We start from the raw sequence: 19,994 nt of genomic DNA on the forward strand, positions 1-19,994 counted from the left end.
TGGTGGAGGCCAAGACTAGTTGAGATAATGGCTGGTGTGAGCACACAAATTGAAGCTAGGAATCCAGCTGGCTGAGGCAAGAGTTTCATAGGTCATAGAGTCAGCTGGTGGCTAGAGGGCAAGTACAATTGATCACAAGGAACCCTTTTGGCCTTAATCTGTGGATCATGGGGAATATTAGTGGCCAAGGATAATCCTTATTTGCAAGACAGAAAAGGACCAACAAGTAAAAAATTCATTGGGAAAAACATTTATTTTGAAGTTTCTCAGAGGGTTTTTACAAACAATGGAGAGCATTTAAAAAAATTAAGTGATCAAAGTACTCGACAGTGTCCCTTAACTACACACTAGCCCCTGCACAGAGGGAAAAAAAAAATCACACCAGCGAGGAGGTCAATACTGCAGGAAGAGCAGCTGGCATCTGCATAGTTCTAGTAGGAAAGATTGCAATGCTGTTGCTGCTAGTAATTGTCATCCTGGCATTAGTATAAGACAGTGCTGAAGTATGTACACTTATACCTGCAGAAAACAAAGTGCATCAAATAACACGCCAAGTAGGTATTGTAGAATAAATTTATTGACCTGAACAATGAAATTGGGTGTGATGCTTATTCCTGTCAGCATTGAAATAGACAATTGATCTTATTAACAACTTCTAAAGGTCACATGCAGTTGTTATAACTGACACTTTGGTTTTTTTAGAGAAATGCATCACACAAACACTTGTATTGCACCAACATCTGTCTACTGCTTTTAGATTTAATTAAATAAGTTACATTAGTGCAAGAGAGGTATCTTTGCACACAAAAAATAAAAAATCTGAAGTTATGAACTGGAGGCTTACAGTTTAAACATTCAACATCAGTATTTTTTTACTGAATTTATAAATAGTATAGCATATTGTACATAGCTGTTCATAAAGTAGTATGTTTAGATGATACAATACAGAAAGATTTGGCTACTTACAACTGAAGGCATGCATTAGTTTATTATACATTTTATACAGAGAAATATGGAAACTTGGCTGACAGATCCTTACTTTTGGCCTAATGTTTAAGAATAAACAGTCTTCTCCATGCAGCAAAGAAACCAAACTTCTCTGGAGAGTTTTTTCCTGATTTGTTAAGCTATATTGCACATTTGTACATTTGTATAACTGAAGCCCTAATGGTACCACACATTTCCTCCACAGAGCACACAATGAGTTTTGTTTTAGGGAAAGCAGGTTTTTGTTGTTTTTTACATGATACATGCAGAGGTTTTGCCAGATGTGTTGGTAAGACACATGCACGCAACAAAACAACCTTACATTTCTGCAAAATTGTTTAGGAAGTGATTACTCCAGCATTGCTGAAAAGGAAAGAAAAAGGCATCAGTTAGTGAAAGGATGACTAATGCTATATCATTATAAAAGCAAGACTTGTAAGATCAATAGTGAGAGAAGAGAGAATGTTAAGTTGGATAACTGATGTTTTAATTGAAAGGACACTGTCAGGTTTAAAAAACCTAAGCTTAAACACCTTGAGTGAAATCCTGGCCTTATTGAAATCTGTGACAAAGCTCCCATGGACTTCAAGAGAGCCAGCATTTGTCACCAAAAGATTGAAGGTGAAATAATTAAAACCTAATTTACTTTCATGTAGTTTTTTATTTCTCTGTCTAGCCAATGGAAATAGACAAGGCTCTTTTCACTTTCAGGTTCTTATGCACTGACTTAAGGTTTTAATATCTGAACTCACCCCTGCATGAATTTTAAAGTTGTTTTTTTTGTTTTTAAAGTTTGTCATGGAAATGTCTCTAGCAACTTTTTGAAATTATATTTTTTTTAAGTAAGCTTTGGCTCAAAGTTGACCAAAATGTCCCTTTAATTATCCAGGTTATGCAACTAATTCTGGAAGAAGTCATTAAACTATATAGGCAAGAGGGTTTGTGATAAAATGACTGCTTTACCCTGTATATACTCTAATTCCCTACAGAGTTCTTATGACTGCACTTAGCCCCTGTACATTATAGGTTATGCTGCTAAGATTTTTCAGAGTATGCTTCATATTAATGCAATTAAAGCTGTGATTAGCAGAGATTAGGGAAACAATGGTTAGAAGTGCAAAAGGTAAATGAGACTAGTGCAAGAGAAACAGACAATTTTGTATCAGATTTACCTCTTTCCCCCTCCCATCTCAGCAAATTCCACCATCCTTCCTGTTTGAGCTGTTTGCCATTATATACCATTTATCAGCTGTGTTCTTGGAAGAAGCTAGAGGACTGCTGTACTGCATTTTATCACCACAGATTAAAACCTCATTTTCTTACATTTACATTTTTATGCAACAGCCGTCTGACAAACATTAGCCATATAGCAATTTTTGTAAATGGAATTGTTTTATACAGTATCTTCCACATTTGGTCTCCTGAAGTGTTATCTAAAGTAATCAGATACCATTCATCTTGCATTTGTGTAGGTAAAATAAAGCACCCATTTAAATATGGTCAGGAATCGCTCTTTGGATAGCCTATATTATTGAAAGGAAATAGTGAGAAGAGTCCACACTATCAAGACATCAGAGTAGCCCTAGACTAGATGCTGGTGAAGTGACTTGTTCGGATGCATCTTCCCTCTAGCTAGAAGCAGCATTAAGTAAGATTTTCAGCATCCCACAGAGGGTACTCTTGTCCCAACCAAAGGGGTTGCTTTCAGATTTTGATGAATTTTTTTCCAGCATAAGCCTTAGAAAGGCACATCTTTCATCCAGCTGTCTTTCACCTGGCCTGCTACAAACCTAGGTTCCCCTATGCCCCTCATGCATCAGGGATCAAAAAAATTAAGATTACCAAAGGAGAGCATTAAGGAACCTAGGGTGCAGTAGCTGACAATGGAGAAAGCTCAGAAGTGTGAAAAGGAAAATGGAAGCAGAATCAAAAAGCACAGAAATGTTCAAAGAAACACCCGTGCAGAGCCTGGAAAGGGGAAATGCAAGTTACTTTGCAGCTAACTACTAACAAGCGTCAACAAGATATTTGTATATGAGATTATGAAATATGTTAAATGGATCCCTTGTGAGTGAACACTTCACAGACCTGTACCTATTTCCTTCCCTCTCCCCACTACAAAATCTACCAAATTCAGTTAGAAAGAATGTGGAAATTTCTCTTCCAGAAAAATAAACGTGCAGTTGATCTGCTCCCCCAAGATAACCCAGGTAGTTGGGACTCAAAAGGAATTCTAATATGAAAGTTTAAATTTTGGCAAGAAATTCTACTTTCTGAGAAGTAATGCAACTTAGTTTTGCCTAAGCTATTCCGTTGTGGTTGTCAGAACCCTTTCCACTTCTCTTCCTGCAGGTCTAGCATGATTCTTTCGGCTAGAGACAAGATCCAAGCATATCAATACTGCTTTTTAGTAGGGCTGTCAATTCATCGCAGTTAACTCATGCGATTAACTCAAAAAAATTGATTAATCACTCTTAATCTCACTGTTAAACAATAGAATACCAATTGAAGTTTATTAAATATTTTGGACGTTTTTCTACATTTTCAAATATTGATTTTAATTACAACACAATACAAAGTGTACAGTGCTCACTTTATATTTTTATTACAAATATTTGCACTGTAAAAAAGAAATAGTATTTTTCAATTCACCTCATGCAAGTACTGTAGTGCAATCTCTATCATGAAAGTGCAATTTACAAATGTAGATTGTTACATAACTGCACTCCAAAACAAAATGTAAAACTTTAGCACCTACAAGCCCGCTCAGTCCTCCTCCTTGTTCAGCCAATTGCTAAGACAAACAAGTTTGTTTACATTTCTGGGACATAATGCTGCTGGCTTCTTATTTATGTCACCTGAAAGTGAGAACAGGTGTTTGCATGGCACTTTTGTAACTGGCATTGCAAGGTATTTATGTGCCAGATATGCTAAACATTCATATTTCCATTCATACATCATGCTTTGGCCACCATTCTGGAGGACATGCTTTAATGCTGATGATGCTCATTAAAAAATGTGTTAATTAAATTTGTGACTGAACTCCTTGGGGGAGAATTCTATGTCTCCTGCTCTGTTTTACCTGCATTCTGCCATATATTTCATGTTATAACACTCTTGGATGATGACCTAGCACATGTTCATTTTTAAGAACACTTTCACTGCAGATCTGACAAAATGCAAAGAAGGTACCAATGTCAGATTTCTAAAAATAGCTACAGCACTTGACCCAAGGTTTAAGAATCTGAAGTGCCTTCCAAAATCTGAGAGGGATGAGTTATGGAGCATGCTTTCAGAAGTCTAAAAAGAGCAACGCTCCAGTGCAGAAACTATAGGACCGAACCACCAAAAAAGAAAGTCAACCTTCTGCTCGTGGCATCTGACTCCTGATGAAAATGAACATGCGTCAGTGTGCACTGCTTTGGATCGTTATTGAGCAGAAGCCGTCATCGGCATGGATGGTGGTTGGAGCATGAAGGGACAAATGAATCTTTAGTGCATCTGGCACGTAAATATCTTGCAACACCAGCTACAACAGTGCCGGAGAACGCCTGTTCTCACTTTCAGGTAACCTGAATAAGAAGCGGGCAGCATTATCTCCTTGCAAATGTACACAAACTTGTTTGAGCGACGGGCTGAAGAAGTAGGACTGAGTTGACTTGTAGGTGCTAAAGTTTTACATTGTTTTATTTTTGAATGCAGTTATTTTTTGTACATAATTCTACCTTTATAAGTTGCACTTCATACTAAAGAGATTGCACTACAGTATTTGTAGGAGGTGAATTGAAAAATGTAATACAAATATCATATGAGCACTGTACACTTTGTATTGTGTGGTAATTGAAATCAATATATTTGAAAATGTAGGAAACACCCAAAAATATTTATTCTGTTTAACAGTGCAATGAATTGTGATTAATTTTTTTAATCACCTGACAGCCCTACTTTATAGTTAGCTAGAGAGGAACACTGTAGTCACGCGAGTCCCTCCTTTCTTCCTCACTGATTCCTTACGCTACACTTTTGCTCCCTGTGCAACACTTGCAAAGGGAAATTGGGCTGCCAGTGAGTCAGGATAGTTCACTATGGTATCTTAAAGTCTCTCTTTCTAATTCAGCATTCAAGCAGCTTTGAGCCATCCTGTTATTTCAGGCTGCTCAAAAGTTATTTTAAAGATTAACTTGTGCATTGTCAAGTGTGGATTAAGGAAGCATCTTAAAAATTGAAGCCCAGGGTCAGAGGCTGTAGACATACAGTAGCTCCAAGTTGGGCATCTGCTTGAGCTGGCTCATTCAGGAGGATGAAGGCAAACGTTCATCCGGCAGAAGGAAGAATCAGTCTGATGGACCTTGAAGCTTGGCAGGTCTAGGCCTCAAGCAGCTTAAGTCCATCTCTGGTGACAACTCTTGGAAGGATAGAGGGTAAGATTCTTTAGGCTTTAATAGCAGCTGCCTTTGAAATAGCAGAGATGGGGTAGAATCTGCACTTGCCTCAAGTATAATTTTTCACAATTAATGCTTACTACTCATTGAATTGTGCTTGCATGCTCCAACTTTAGATGTCCCTAACAGTTATATTGCTAGAGCTTAGAGCCTCAGGTTTAAAGAAAAAGTTCAAGTCTACCCAGGTTTTTTCCCCTCTGTTCAGCCTGCAATCCAGATTTCCTGCCTTCATCCTTAAGTGCCTAGTTTTATATGATCTCTGTGCAGCAGCAGGGTTGCTGGTTCTAAAATCATGCAAGTTGGTCCTTGGAGATGCATTAAGATGGTGGGTGGTCTGCTTCAGAGACAGAAGCTTCCAAAAAACAACCACCAAACCAACCTTTCAAAGTCCTTGTTTTGAACTGGACAATCTTTGCAGCCCTTAAAATGTTCACTGTTGGTGCACTATTTAAATTCACAATATTTAAAGGAAAAAGGCAAGTTTTGCTATTAACATCTAAATATTAAAGATGCTGACACTACAGAAAATCTTAAATGTTGTTCCCCCCCCCCCCACACCAAAACACACACACACACAAACCTCAAATGGATTTAGTTTTAAGTGATCAGAACAATTTCATGGCCTATTAATTTCTGTAAAAGCAAGTCATGTGCTCAGCAGATGGTTTAGTGAAATAGATGGAAAAGTCCCAAAAGCAAAGTTTTAATATCGATAGTATTCCTGAAGTTACACATGTAACCACAACCCACTGCCACTGGCTTGTACTTAAAATGCTTGGATTTTGTGTGCCCCTTGTTCCAGGATTTGTGGATCTGACATTCCAAAGGTTTAAAACCTATAGCTCCCCCTGAAGCTCTGGGTGCAGATAACATTTCTGGAAACAGGCCCTGTCTTTATAACTAAATACCTTTATAACATCAAGTTCAACTTTAGCAAATGGAGTTAATTAATTGTAGTTTTAATTATAAGAAGGCAGTCCATATTAGTGGTTTTAGTGACAGTGTGTGCCTTAAAGGCACAATCCAGAGAATATCATCTCCTATATTAGGGAAGTTGCTGTGGAAATTGTTCCCTGTCTTCCAAGAAGCAACTACTCCCTTCTGAATCATGAGTCCTGGTAAGGCATTCTAGGTTTACAACTACATCCAGGGGGCAGTGTAAGTCACTAGTTCTTGGGAAGGATGTGCATCCCACTGCAAGGAGAGATCCTTCCATCAGCCACACTAAGGGCATTCAGCCCCAAACTAAAAAGTACATTAGTTAAGTGTTCAGGGACCTGTACTCTCCTACCAGATGACACTGATCTGATGTAACACCCCACAGTGAGCCACTGACACTAAAAAGAAGAGGCTTTGCTGGCACACTGAAGCTGTGTCTACAGGGCATACCAGAGCACACCAGAAGAGTGTAAACTGTAGAGTGCTCTACAGTGCTGCAGTCTAACTGCCCTATGTACCCTCTGCTGACACACCTTAAAAAAGGTTCCTAGCGCATGTTAACTAGTACGATTTCAAACAGGACTACATCATTGCTAAGGCCCTACCAAGTTCATGGTCCATTTTGGTCAATTTCTTGATCATAGGATTTTAAAAAATCGTAAAATTTCATTTCAGCTATTTAAATCTGAAATTTCATGCCGGTGTAGAGATCCTGACCCAAAAAGGAGTTGTGAGGGGGCGGGCCACAAGATTATTGTAGGGGGAGTTGTAGTACTCCTACCCACGCTACTGCTGGCAGCGGTGCTGCCTTCAGAGCTGGGCGGCCAGAGCGGTGGCTGCTGACTGGGAGCCCAGCTCCGAAGGCAGAGCCGCCACCAGTAGCCGCGCAGAAGTACGGATGGCCTGGTACAGCACTGCCACCTTTGAGGGCCCAGCTCTGCAGGCAGCAGTAAAGGTGGAAATACCAGGTCATCCTTACCTCTGCGCGGCTGCTGGCAACGGCTGTGCCTTCAGAGCTGGGCTCCCAGTCAGCAGCTACCACTCTCTGGACGCCCACTTCTGAAGAGAGCAGCGCAGAAGTACGGGTGGCCTGGGTATAGTACTGACAGCCTTCCTTCTGTGCTGCTGCGGCGCTGCCTTCAGAGCTGGGAACCTGGCCAACAGCCACCGCTCTCTGGCTGCCCAGCTCTGAAGGCCGCAGAGCAGGAGTAAGGGTGGCAATACCATGACTGCCCTAAAATAACCTTGCAACCCCCCTGCAACTCCTTTTTGGGTCAGGACCCCCAATTTGAGAGAGACCTCCCCTGTGAAATCTGTACAGCATAGGGTAAAAGCACACTAAAGATCAGATTTCATGGTCCAGGACATGTTTTTCAAGGCTGGGAGTTTGGTAGGGCCCTAATCATTGCGCACTAGGAAACTCTGAGGACGTCAGCAAGGTCTACGCTGGCAGTTAAGCGTGTAACAGTACAGAGCGCTCTGCAATTTATACCCTCTGATGCATGTTGCCACGCTGTAGACAAGCCCTTGGTCTGCATATAGGAGGGACAACAAATAGGTGGGACTCGTGCTGTGATTTCAGAGTGGTTTTGTTTTATATTTATTGTATTTTGGGGACATTTGAGCTTCTGTATCTGAAGCCAAGTGAAAGCCTGGAACCGACATTCTCCATGTCCCTCTGGAGCAGCTCAAGAGTTCTTTGGTGCCTTGATTTAATGGATCAGGTACCTTCAACAAAGTAAGTTTAATAGCAGTTGGGCACTACTTTTCAACAGATTTAAACCAACACACCGTCTGCCATTTTACAAAGCCACTCTGCCCCCCATGCTGCTCTCAAGGGCTCCGCACTAATCTGGCTGAGGTTAACAGGAATGTTCCTTTTTGTCTTTTCACATGAACATTGTACAAAGAAAGCATTTCCATTCAATGGAAACAATAAATGGATTGTTCTGTTACAAAGTGAGCACGCTAGGTACCTGAGAACATAATTGGAATGGATACAGTCTGCTTGGAAGCAGCATTTCACATTTTCTGTGGTGGGTGTATGTCTTCAGAATAAAAAAAGCAATGTTTGATCATAAGCATCAATATATTTTGCATTAATGCTTGGTTATCAAATTTAGACAGCAGCTGTCAATGGGTTTGAAAAAGCTTACAGTTGACTTGACCTAAGTATGGGGTAAAAATGGGGCAAGAGCTCTAATTTCTTGCTGCACTGAAGCTGCTGGTCCCGAAAAGCACTGTGATCCTGAATGTAAAGCAACTTGCTTCAATAATTTGGGCCTCATACTATAGGATGCATAGTCTAAAATGGTGATAATAATGTAGCACAGCAGAGTCCGACAAGACGCAGCATGGAATGAAGGAAATTACTATTTATTCTTTGACATGTATACAGCATATGCCATTTTACAGCAAGTCACCACTGGGATGGTGAAATGGAAGAGAAATACTCACTTTAGTCGATGAATGTTGGAAGGCATTGGAGAAAAACACCACAGTTAGGACGGTTAATGACTTACACATTGATACAGGACTGAATTTGAAAACATGCTCTGACATTTATCATAATATAATGAAGCTGGTTAGTGCTACATTAAAATAAAAATAGTTCTATACAATATGTTCATTTGGTCATGTGCTATTTACAGATTTTACAAAAACACACACGAGCTTGTTATTTCTCTAAGTCAGGCTAGAACAAGGCCAGCAGAGTAACTCATAAAATGTGTAACTGATCAATGCCCTAACTAAAAGTGTAAGAAATCCAATTTCTAACTATGCAGTGCAAGTTATTTTTTCCAGGTCACATTACAAAAGCCCTGATCTAAGAGACCGAAAAACATCTGACACACGTAAATAAGGTATTAAAAACGGAACTTAAGCCATCTTTTAGAGTTAAAAAAAAGAAATAGAATTTTCTTTGTCCATTTAAAAGTTTAAACTAGACTGAAGTAGTGCCCCCTCTCCCCCCCTCGGTAAAGTGGGCAACACTGGCAAAACAAGGTTTGTTATAATAAAATACATTAGACATTTAAATAAATAACCTTAAAATACTACGTGTGTTGAAGGGATGGCAGAAGAACCCAGCAGGTTCCACCTGGAATTATATTTTCTGCACAAGCATGAATAGGCATACTCTACCTCTTACAAAGACTGGTGTAAACAAGATAGTCAGGAACCTAAGATGAGGGGGCACAAGGAGGGGCAAAAAACAAAACAAAAACTGACTGAGGTAGCAGTACTCTCTGCCCAGTGCAGAAAAATCGGCTTATGAATAAAAAATAAACTGACATCAACTTAAGTTCAGATGATCATGCAAAAGACAGACAGTTGCATGCTTTTTTAGTTTTAGAAAACACATTCACTCCCTAAAATCTGCTACCAATTTAGTTTGATAGTGTCCGCTGGCTCAAAAAAAAGTTTTGTTTTGTTTTTTTTACAAGGATGAATAGACTATTAAACAGAACACTGTACATGCTTTTCATCTACAAAAAAATATTTGCATAAAATAGTGTTAGTTCTCTGTACATGTCAATGGACACTTTAGTTGTGTATAAAAGAGGAAAATATTGCCCCCACTGGAGTCAGAAAAAGCAAAAACACAAAATCTAAAGTATGAAACCTCCATCACCGGCAAATATGTTCATGTGAAAATTCAGCAGAAATCGACAGTTGCTTTAAACCATAAAAAATTGATTAAGTTAAACATCTTTATGTAAAATCATCACTATGTCAGTCAAGACCAGAACATATCACTAAAGTTAGTGTCTGTACTGTAAAGCCAGATAAGCAAGGGCATAGTAATGAGCACAAATGGCCACGAAATCCCTTCGGTGCATGCTGATAAAGAACATGGTTTGGTGGCAGGCTTCTCGCAATCTTTACCAGGTTCCAGGTAGTTACGGGCCGCAAACTTAAGTGTCTCATCCAGCAGAATTACAGGTACTGAGATTTTCAACACCATCAGCCACTGTGTCACATTCAGAGGTGTGATTTGGAAGATTAGCTGTGGAAAAGAAGCCAATATTAGATCCTTTTACTTATACACGCTAAATAAATAAAAAAAAAATCTCAGTGTTGTTTTTTCTTTTTTGAAATTTAAGACATCATTACAGGCAAGTAGTTTTGCCACTCTTGTCTCTTCACATAGCTTGCACCCAATTAACAAGTTTACTTACCGGCAGTGGTTCTACATAAAGGATAAGAAAATGGAGTGACATGGACAAGCAAATAGAACCCACAAGCCAGATATTCTCCCATGGAGGCATCCTCATTAAGGACTGGTTTTCTGATAAACTGTAACAGAAACAATGCATACGTAAGACATCAGAATAGGACATACAACAAGGCACATTAGGCATCTTAGCAGGCCATAATTCTGTGCCTGTGAGGTAAGAGTATTTAAGAACAAGACAGTTAGGGGGCTGCTGACACTTTTGGTCATTAATCAGTGTTCAGATTATTAAAGGCTGTTTTTAAAGTAACTAGTTGCTGTATTAAATAAAAAGATGTTACACAATGCTACTAAACTCTAACAAGTTTATTAGACTAATGGTGTAAAATAGCAATATACTATGTACTTCGAAGAGCTAACAGGGTTCCACGGCTTTGAATATTACACTGCATTTTAAATTAAAATTACTGTCCATCTCAATTAGCACAGAGTTTATATAGGATTACAATTAGGCCCATTTTAATATTCTTGTGCTATTTAACGTATCTAACAAATGCTAACACTCTTGTTTAAATCCGTTTTCTGTGCAGGTTCAATCTATGTAAGTTTTGGCTATATCAGAGGAGGTTTTTGTACTGCAATATAGGAGTTTAGGAAGAGAAATCTCAGATGTAGAGTATTTTAAATGTAGAGCTAATGCACCATCCTTAAGTTTCAAGTTACGATGTATTTTTTAAATTTAACTGACCTCCAATTTGTTCAAATACCCTTGGCATATTGTGCTATTTAGAGGTTTCCATTTATAATTTAGTATTAATTAGCTGAGGCATGCTCCCTTAGGGCAGGAAAAACTATTTCCCATATATTTAAACAGTCTTATTTTAGGTCTCCTTGATATCACTTTATAGTAGAAATATGAGGGATAATCTGATTGAGGAGGCTTAAATTAAACAGTGGAAAATATTCTAGCAGTCTAATACCAAAGTCCCAAGAGTGAATTGAAGGATTTAAAATGATACCTCTTTGCTTATAGGGTAATATCTCAAATGTGATCTAGGAAAAACGATCCTCTGGCCTTCAATATACAAACTCAGGAATTCACCATTGCCTCACTGTTGTCTATTACTTGAACTGTCCATGCATTAAGAAAGGACACATGCTATATAAAACTTTATAATTTCAGGCAAAGAGCTCCAAGTGAATCTCAGCTTTCTACTTCAGACATAACTAACCTGTTGAGAGCATTACACATCTCTATGGTGACCAGAACAGAAAGTGCCATTGTCATTGGATATGGCGACTCAAAGACCACACAGTCTACATCTGTGAAATCTGGGTTGTCCTCATTGCACTGCAGGAAATGACTCTACAACAGAATAAAACAAGCAAGCACTCATTATTTCCAACAGTGATGATTACCTATTTACAAAAAAATTAAAGTGGAATGGTGCAGCACTAGGATTATACAAGCCTGTGCCTGTAGAGGCCAACATCAGGAAGAATTACTTTTGACTTCATCTCATTCAAACAATTCACATTAATTTGATATGTATAGAAATCTTCCCATAAAAGACTCTTATGGTCCTTCAAAAACTGTTTAGAGAAAGTCTGGTATTCTTTCAGCTTTTTATAGCTATAAACTCTGAATAAGCAGGATTATTAAATACAATTAAAGACGGTTCTTCTGCAGCTATTCTTTGAAATGAAAATGTAGAGCATACAGTAAGTAACAACATATTATATTACACTCAGTAGGAGTTTATATATTTTTGCAGGCTTTTTAAAGTAAATTAAACTGAATAATACCAGCTGGTAATAGGTAACTCTTGGGCCACCATCAGCAGCAATGAACCACCACGCAGCAGCACCCACTGTCGCAGCTCCAACGTAACCTTAAAGAAAAAAAAAATAACTTGGTTTTCTATATTACGAATTGTACATATGACATGGTCTTGTTAACCTCACTTGAACTTCCGCCTCTACCATCACTTGGGCGCACAGACAGACACAGAGTAGCCTTTGCCCATTTCCTGTAGAAGGAATCTGCTTTTAAATGGCCACGTCACTGTAATTGGCATCTGTCCAACTGTAAAGATCATGTGTTTATGTAATTTAAGGCATACAGAGAATTCAACTATGGTCATGGCTCTGGAAAGTGATCAGTAAACATTTAATATCTTTAGCAGAAAATAAATCCTGACTTCTCACTTTCCAATAAAAAAAAAAAAGTATGAGTAATTAACTCTGTTCTACAGAGACAAAGTGCAAATATGAACGTGCTGCAGAACAATTTGGTTAGCTGTTCATGACAGATTTGGCCAAACCATTGTCATTTGCTGATTGAAAAAAGGTTCTAGATACCAGGTGGATAGCCTTCTGCTCCAGATCTGGCTTCTTCATTACTAAGTCAACAAGCATCTTGCATTTCTCAACCTCTGAAGACAGTTAAGTAGCAATCCCAACCTGTCCTCAGCTGGAAGAGGGTATGTGGAGAGGAGAAGGAGAGATTGGAATGGGTCACAGTAAGGGGAAGTGAATGTTGTAGGAGAGGAGAGCATGTGCTAGCTAGGTGGAAACAAGTGTTCTGGACAGAGAATCCTAATTTAGCTTGAGCACATATGTCTATTGTGGGGTTCCTTCCTGTGAAGCATGTAGCACTGGGCATTGCCATAGACAGGATATTGGACTAGACGGGCCGCAGGTCTGAGCCAATGTAACAATAATTCCTACATTCTGAGATCGGATTATAAAAGGTTTAAGTTTGAACCAGCAGTAACACATGATGTGACAGTATTAAGGAGCCCATACATGCACTGCTTTGCCCGATACCAATAAGACTTAAAACAAGGGCACTAGGACTACAGGAGATGTACTAAAAATATTGGTACATCTGTTGAATAACTGATCAACAATGGTAAAAGTGACCATTTTGGAACAAAGATGGAAGGGAGTATGCTAGTTCAGCAGTACACTGTGCTAGCCTTCAAGGCCCTAAAACATAACTGAAGACCATGCAAGTTCCAAATCAAGTTACTGTAAGTCATTCCGCATGCACAAACAGTTGAAAACAAAAGCTAGTGAGCTACTCACATCCAATAGCCAGGTACCGGAAGAAGAGCCATCCACTGATTAAGGGCTCTTTAGGATTACGGGGCGGCTTATCCATTATGTCCAAATCAGGAGGATTGAAGCCCAGAGCAGTGGCAGGGAGACCATCTGTTACAAGATTTACCCATAACAGCTGGACGGGAATTAAAGCTTCAGGGAAACCCAGAGCAGCAGTCAAGAAGATACTACAAAAAGGAACAAGTACAAAATTGTCCTTGGCCATGTTAAACAGAACATATTATAAATAAACTAATCGTAGATTAGTAGTTAAATAATTCTGTTCCTTAGTAAATGGCAAGGAAAATTTATGCTGTCTCTCATTGCAACACTATTTAATATTGGAAGCTAAATATTCACACTGAGATAGCTAGGAATGTACATGCCATTTTATAGCCAACAATAATTGAATAATGTTTAAAGTTCTGAAGTACGTGCATTTCGTTTTGATAGACTGAGGAGTTTTATTACTCTCTACCGGAGTAACCCTCACAAAGCACTAGGCTGCTTTCTGGAGTGCTTGGAGGATATTGCTTCTACAGATCTATGGTCTTTGAGTTGTGTGGCAAAACAAATGGACCTGATGGAGCATTAAAAAGCAGTTTTCCCCTAGTGGAGCCACTTCCTGAAGCCATCTATAAAGGGAGGCTTGCAGTGCCTCCCTAAAAGCCTGCAACTGTTGTAGAAGTACTGTAATTCTACAACTGAGGGGCAAGGTTCCATTGAACTGGATATCCTCCAGTCCTTGAATACATGCAACCTCCCTTTATGGCTTTGAGTCAGCATGGTTTAGGGTAGATCTACAGGAGTAGGGATCTGTAGCAACCACCACCAGAAGGAGAACTTTACACTATTCAAAACCAGAGTTAAAATAAAACCTGCACTACATTAAGCCCTCGGAAAAAGGAGAGTTTTATGGCTTAAATACAAAAATGGGACTCAGGAGATCTGGGCTCTATTCCTGGCTCTGCCACCAACTCACTCTGTGGTCTTGGGAAAGAGTCAACTTTTGTGTTAGATTTCCCAACTGTAGAATGGGGATTTGTCTGTTTCATAGGAGTCTTGCCACAATGAAGCATTAAGGACCTATATTAGTGGACATTACAGTCTCAAAACTAGAATTTGGGAAATATTCATTATTTCTTTGAAATATTTAACATCTGAATAGAAGTTTCTCAAAACAGTGAAGTATTTATATGCGTTGCAATGCTCCTCTCTTTTAAACATAGTTATTACTTCTAATAAACCTGTTCCCCAAATAGCATCTGGCAATATTTAGAAGTTAAAATTGACCAGCTTCCATTACAGAAGCGCAAAATTAAAACAACCACTTCTTAAAACTTACCAAACAACTTCTCCAACATTCGAAGAGATGAGATAACGGATAAACTGTTTCATGTTGTTGTAGATTGCACGCCCTTCTTCAACAGCAGCTACGATGGTTGAGAAGTTGTCATCAGCCAATACCATTTCAGAAGCAGTTTTAGCTACTGCAGTACCTGACCCCATAGCAATCCCAATTTCTGCTTTCTTCAGTGCAGGGGCATCATTTACACCATCACCAGTCTAAAATACAAAGTTTAATAGAAAACATGGGAACTTATATGCAGCGACTGGAAGAGGATTTTACACGGGGGGGGGGGGGGGGGGAACTAAAGTGGGTGAATAAGGAGGTGCAGAATTGAGATGGGACTTTAAGGTGAAGGAGAGGAAGTTTAAACTTGATTGAACTGACAGACACAGAAGATGACCTGAGTAGCAACAGTGTTTCCAGTGCTCTTATTCAGATTATGCCTGTAATCAACATGTGAACATTACAATACACACACAATGTAACTAGTTCAGACATTGATTGCTGAAGTGCAAGGAAACTGGGTTCAAGAGAAACCTCTCCATTTACTCCACCCATACATCCACAATCTATTACACAATATTCCTTGCTTGTCTAACAAAATTGACTCTGAGATCAACTATCTTAGTTCTTCAGGCCATACACTTAAGTGCCCAAACCAAAAGACAGTTTGCTGATTTTCCACCTCTTGGGGCTATAAATCAAAGGCACTGCCATCTCCCTAAGAGATCAGAGATGTGCTCAGATGCTTGCGGGGAAGGGGGGGGGGGAAGGGGGGGAAGGAAGGAAAAAGCCCAGTTTTACCAACTGGCTAAGTTACAAGTACCATATTTTGTCAAGGTTTTGGTGTGAACCAGTAAGATATTTCTGATGCTGAATTATGCCCACATGATACATTATTTTTAAAGTAATTTTCTGAACAATGCACTGCTGAACAACATTCCTAAAAATGGAAAGAGCAATTGATTAAAGCTATCACTAAAACTGATTCCAATTTTTCAGGCTAAATTTTTTTCCCATGAGCCAATACTTGCGATTATTTTACCCATTGTACTAGGAAAAATACAAGGGATGGTCCCTCCAAGGTTAAGAGCATAAGAGTGGCCACACTGGGTCAGACCAAAGGTCCTTCTAGCCCAGTATCCTGTCTTCCGACAGTGGCCAATGCCAGGTGTCCCAGGGGGAATGAACAGAACAGATAATCATCAAGTGGATCCATCCCTGACAGCCATTCCCCACTTCTGGCACCATCATCCCTGCCCATCCTGGCTAATAGCCATTGATGGCCCATGAATTTATCTAGTTCTTTTTTGAACTCTGTTATAGTCCTGACCTTCACAACATCCACTGGCAAGGAGTTCCACAGGTTGACTGTACATGGTGTGAAAAAATACTTTGTTTTAAACCTGCTGCCTATTAAGTTCATTTGGTGGCCCCTAGTTCTTGTGTTATGAGGAGGAGTAAATAACACTTCCTTATTTACTTTCTCCACACCAGTCATGATTTTATAGACCTCTATCATATCCTCAGTCATCTCTTTTCCAAGCTGAAAAGTCCCAGTCTTAAGCACTCCTCATACGGCAACTGTTCCATACCCCTAATAGTTTTTGTTGCCTTTTTCCAATTCCAGTATATCCTTTTTGAGATGGGGTGACCAAATCAGCATGCAGTATTCAAGATGTAGGTGTACCATGGATTTATATAGAGGCAATATGATATTTTCTGTCTTATCTCTCTTTCTTAATGATTCCCAAGATTTTGTTCGCTTTGAGAGATCCTTTGTAGCTCTTCGCAGTCTGACTGGACTTAACCATCTTGAGTAATTTTGTATCTACAAATTTTGCCACCTCACTGTTTACCCCTTTTTCCAGATCAGTTAAGAATATGTTAAATAGGACTGGGCCCAGTACAACCCCTAAGGGACACCACCATTTACCTCTCTCCATTCTGAAAACTGACCATTTATTCCAACCCTTTGGTTTCCTATCTTTTAACTAGTTATCAATCCATGAGAGAACCTTCCCTCTTATCCCATGACTGCTTACTTTACTTAAAAGCCTTTGGTGAGGGATCTTGTCAAAGGCTTTCTGAAAATCTAAATACACTGGATCCCCCTTGTCCACATGCTTGTTGACCCCATCAAAGAATTCTAGTAGATTGGTGAGGCATGATTTCCCTTTAAAAAAAACCATGTTGACTATTCCCCAACAAATTATGTTCACCTATGTGTCTGACAATTTTGTTCTTTATTATAGTTTCAACCAGCTTGCCTGGTACTGAAGTCAGGCTTACCGGCCTGTAATTGGCAGGGTTAAAAAAAGTAACTGAAATTTGTCAGATTTAGGCATTAGTTTGATGGGATATAATTTGTTTTAAAAGTAAAATCTCTTACAAGCCATGCAAGCTTCTAATTACTTACCATTGCCGTGATCTCATCGAAAGACTGGAGGAATTCAACAATCTTAGACTTATGGGAAGGCTCTACACGGGCAAAGCAACGAGCATGTAGGCAAGCATCTCTCTGGACAGCTGGGGAAAGTTCATCAAACTCACGTCCAGTAAAAGCTTTTGAAGAAACATCCTCATCTTCTCCAAAGATACCAATACGACGACAGATGGCTACTGCTGTGCCCTTATTGTCACCAGTAATCATAATAACACGAATACCAGCTTTCTTACACAACTTTATGGATGAGGCTACTTCAGTTCTTGGGGGATCCAGCATACCCACACAGCCAACAAAGGTCAAATTGGTCTGAGACAAGAGGACATTGAGCTTTAGCACAAAATATTAGGAGATGCTTTTATTTCTTTGATAGGACAGTACACAAATAATTTTCACCACAAGCCAAAGTAGCTCAAACATTAGTTTATAAAAGGAAAATAGCATTTTTATCCTACAGTATCCAACAATTTTATACTTAATTTAGGCCTCTATAAACTTGCACGCCACCCCCCGCCAACCCTCCCTCGCTGTTTGTTCAAAACTAGTATGTGACAAGGTTCAACAAGTATGCCATGCATATCAAGTCAGATTTTTTTTCCCCACTTATGGGGCTCTTCCAGACTCATCTCTGTATTTCAGCACACTCAGTCTTCATGGTATCTTGCCTCAAATATTCATTTCTCGTACTATGGTCTGAATCCAGACCATTTTGAAAAGCAGACTACAAGAGACACTGACGAAGGAAAGGAACTGAAACAGAACTGGGAAGTTTTGTCTCTGTAATCCTGACTTTGTGCTAGTGCAGCATGTTATGCAGCATCCTCTGGTTCTGAAACATAACGCTGAGAAGAGTCTCAATGGGTTAAGCATATGGAGCAACTTAAAGTGTGGTCCTACCCTGAGAAGTGACTATAAAAATGGCATTCTGCGTTTCCAAATGTATCATCTCTCTTTGCCTTCAGCTCTAAGTGTGCTCAGTTCACAAGTTAAAAGGTGATTTAATTGCCAGCCTTGCAGATTCCACCTGCACTCAGAGTCTAGTCTTTCCTTCTCATGCTTACTGCTAGCAAGAGATTCTCCAAGCCAAATAATCTGCAACTTCCACTGTCTTCAAAAATGAAGTTCTAGTTATACATGTAATTGTATTGAAATATAATGGAGTTGTTCGGATAGTTGAGGGCAGAATCTTTACTAATGAAAATACAAGAGAAGGGAAAGAACCCAGCTTGACCCTCAGATTTCAAGGTGAGTTTGCAGGACAGGCAATTAACTCAATCTTAATAGAAGTCACTACTCTTACAGAAAAACTGTTGAAACAAAGGAGAGAGTCAAGCTTTTTACTAAACTAACCTCATAATTAATAAAGTTTGCAGACTCCTCAAGGTTCATTTCTTCTCTTCTTGGTGGATTGTCATGTGTTGCTAGAGCCAAGCAACGCAATGTGTCTCTACCAGTACCCCACTCTCGAATGAGAGACATGATCTTCTGCTTAATTCCTGGAGTTAATAGTACTTTAGTGCTTCCAACACGAACATGAGTACACCTGTCAAGTACACCTTCAGGAGCACCCTACAGGAGCAAAGCAAGAAATGAGCAACTTTGCTCTCCATCACAGAACCATTTCACACAAGATAAGAAAGCAGTCCATCTCCAAAACTGATAACATTAGGCACACATTTATGCTCATGGTTCAGCTACAATTAGTCTAGGCACAACTTCAAGAGTCATGTTGCTTTGTAGCCATTTCAAAACTATACTTCTCATATGCTGAACTTGCCTTGACAAACATCTTGTTCATGGATGTCCGGCTCGGTTTGTTTGGAGTACAGTAGACAGACATGGACTTTCTGTCCCTTGAGAATTCCAGAGTGAACTCTTTCTTCATGAGTTGTTTTATGACCTATGAAGAAGACATTATTAACAACATTGCATTCAGATTGCAACAAACAACATAACTGAAATCACATACTGTTTACAGTATTCTGGAAGTACTGACCGAGTTGCAAGCAGTTGCACGTTCAATTCTGGAGAGCCCTTTTAATTCTGTGTCGAATACATTCATCTTCTCAACCAGGCAGCTGAGTGCAGTCTCTGTAGCTTCTCCAACCTTTTCATACACTGCCTTAGCCTTCAAGTCATTTAAAAAATTGAGAATTATTATTACTGCTATAAAAACGTTGGCCTTTGGCAAGTCACCACAGTGAAATTTCAAGTGACACAATGAATGGAAACCATACTTAACAGATCTTGTTGCAGTTCATAATAAAAAACATACAAAGAAATAAGTTTCTCCAAAATGTCAGATTTCACCAACCTTTTATCCTCATCTTAAAAGGAAAACTGTTTTTGCTACAGTAAAAGCTGTTATCCAGCACTTTACCAACTGGAAAGCTCTATAAACCAGCATTTCTGATCTTCATTGGAAGTTCAGTTTACAGTCCGGTTTATACTCTGGTTAGTGCAGGGCTGGCAGGGTCCCTAACTGGGAGTTGAAAGAACTCCCAGTTAGGGAGTTAGGCAGCTCTGCACACTGCCCCGCCCCATCTC

The 19,994-nt window shown here is 39.4% G+C and overlaps 1 protein-coding gene across 5 annotated transcripts in view; it reads right to left on the minus strand.

Annotated features, from left to right (window-relative positions):
- Positions 1-234: 234 nt before the first annotated feature.
- The window catches only part of ATP2A2 (ATPase sarcoplasmic/endoplasmic reticulum Ca2+ transporting 2), a 79,262-nt gene continuing 59,502 nt past the window's right edge, over positions 235-19,994 (minus strand). For 3 of the 5 annotated variants that reach the window (XR_007352901.2, XR_007352900.2, XR_012665089.1), the window contains 11 exons: positions 19,444-19,575; positions 19,225-19,347; positions 18,798-19,016; positions 17,421-17,756; positions 14,996-15,216; positions 13,636-13,838; positions 12,352-12,437; positions 11,778-11,911; positions 10,550-10,667; positions 8,826-10,377; positions 235-1,350 (listed from right to left, as the gene is read on the minus strand). Coding sequence is in view for 2 of the 5 variants with exons in the window: in XM_075120051.1 (XP_074976152.1) it covers positions 10,108-10,377; positions 10,550-10,667; positions 11,778-11,911; positions 12,352-12,437; positions 13,636-13,838; positions 14,996-15,216; positions 17,421-17,756; positions 18,798-19,016; positions 19,225-19,347; positions 19,444-19,575 (1,842 nt within the window). In the remaining 3 variants the exon portion in view is untranslated. Of the gene's footprint in view, positions 1,351-8,728; positions 10,378-10,549; positions 10,668-11,777; positions 11,912-12,351; positions 12,438-13,635; positions 13,839-14,995; positions 15,217-17,420; positions 17,757-18,797; positions 19,017-19,224; positions 19,348-19,443; positions 19,576-19,994 lie in introns of those variants that run through there. The other 2 variants (XM_048821932.2, XM_075120051.1) reach the window with 2 other exon arrangements.

The sequence above is a fragment of the Caretta caretta genome, chromosome 15 (assembly GCF_965140235.1).
Source record: "Caretta caretta isolate rCarCar2 chromosome 15, rCarCar1.hap1, whole genome shotgun sequence".
Lineage (NCBI taxonomy): Eukaryota > Metazoa > Chordata > Testudines > Cheloniidae > Caretta > Caretta caretta.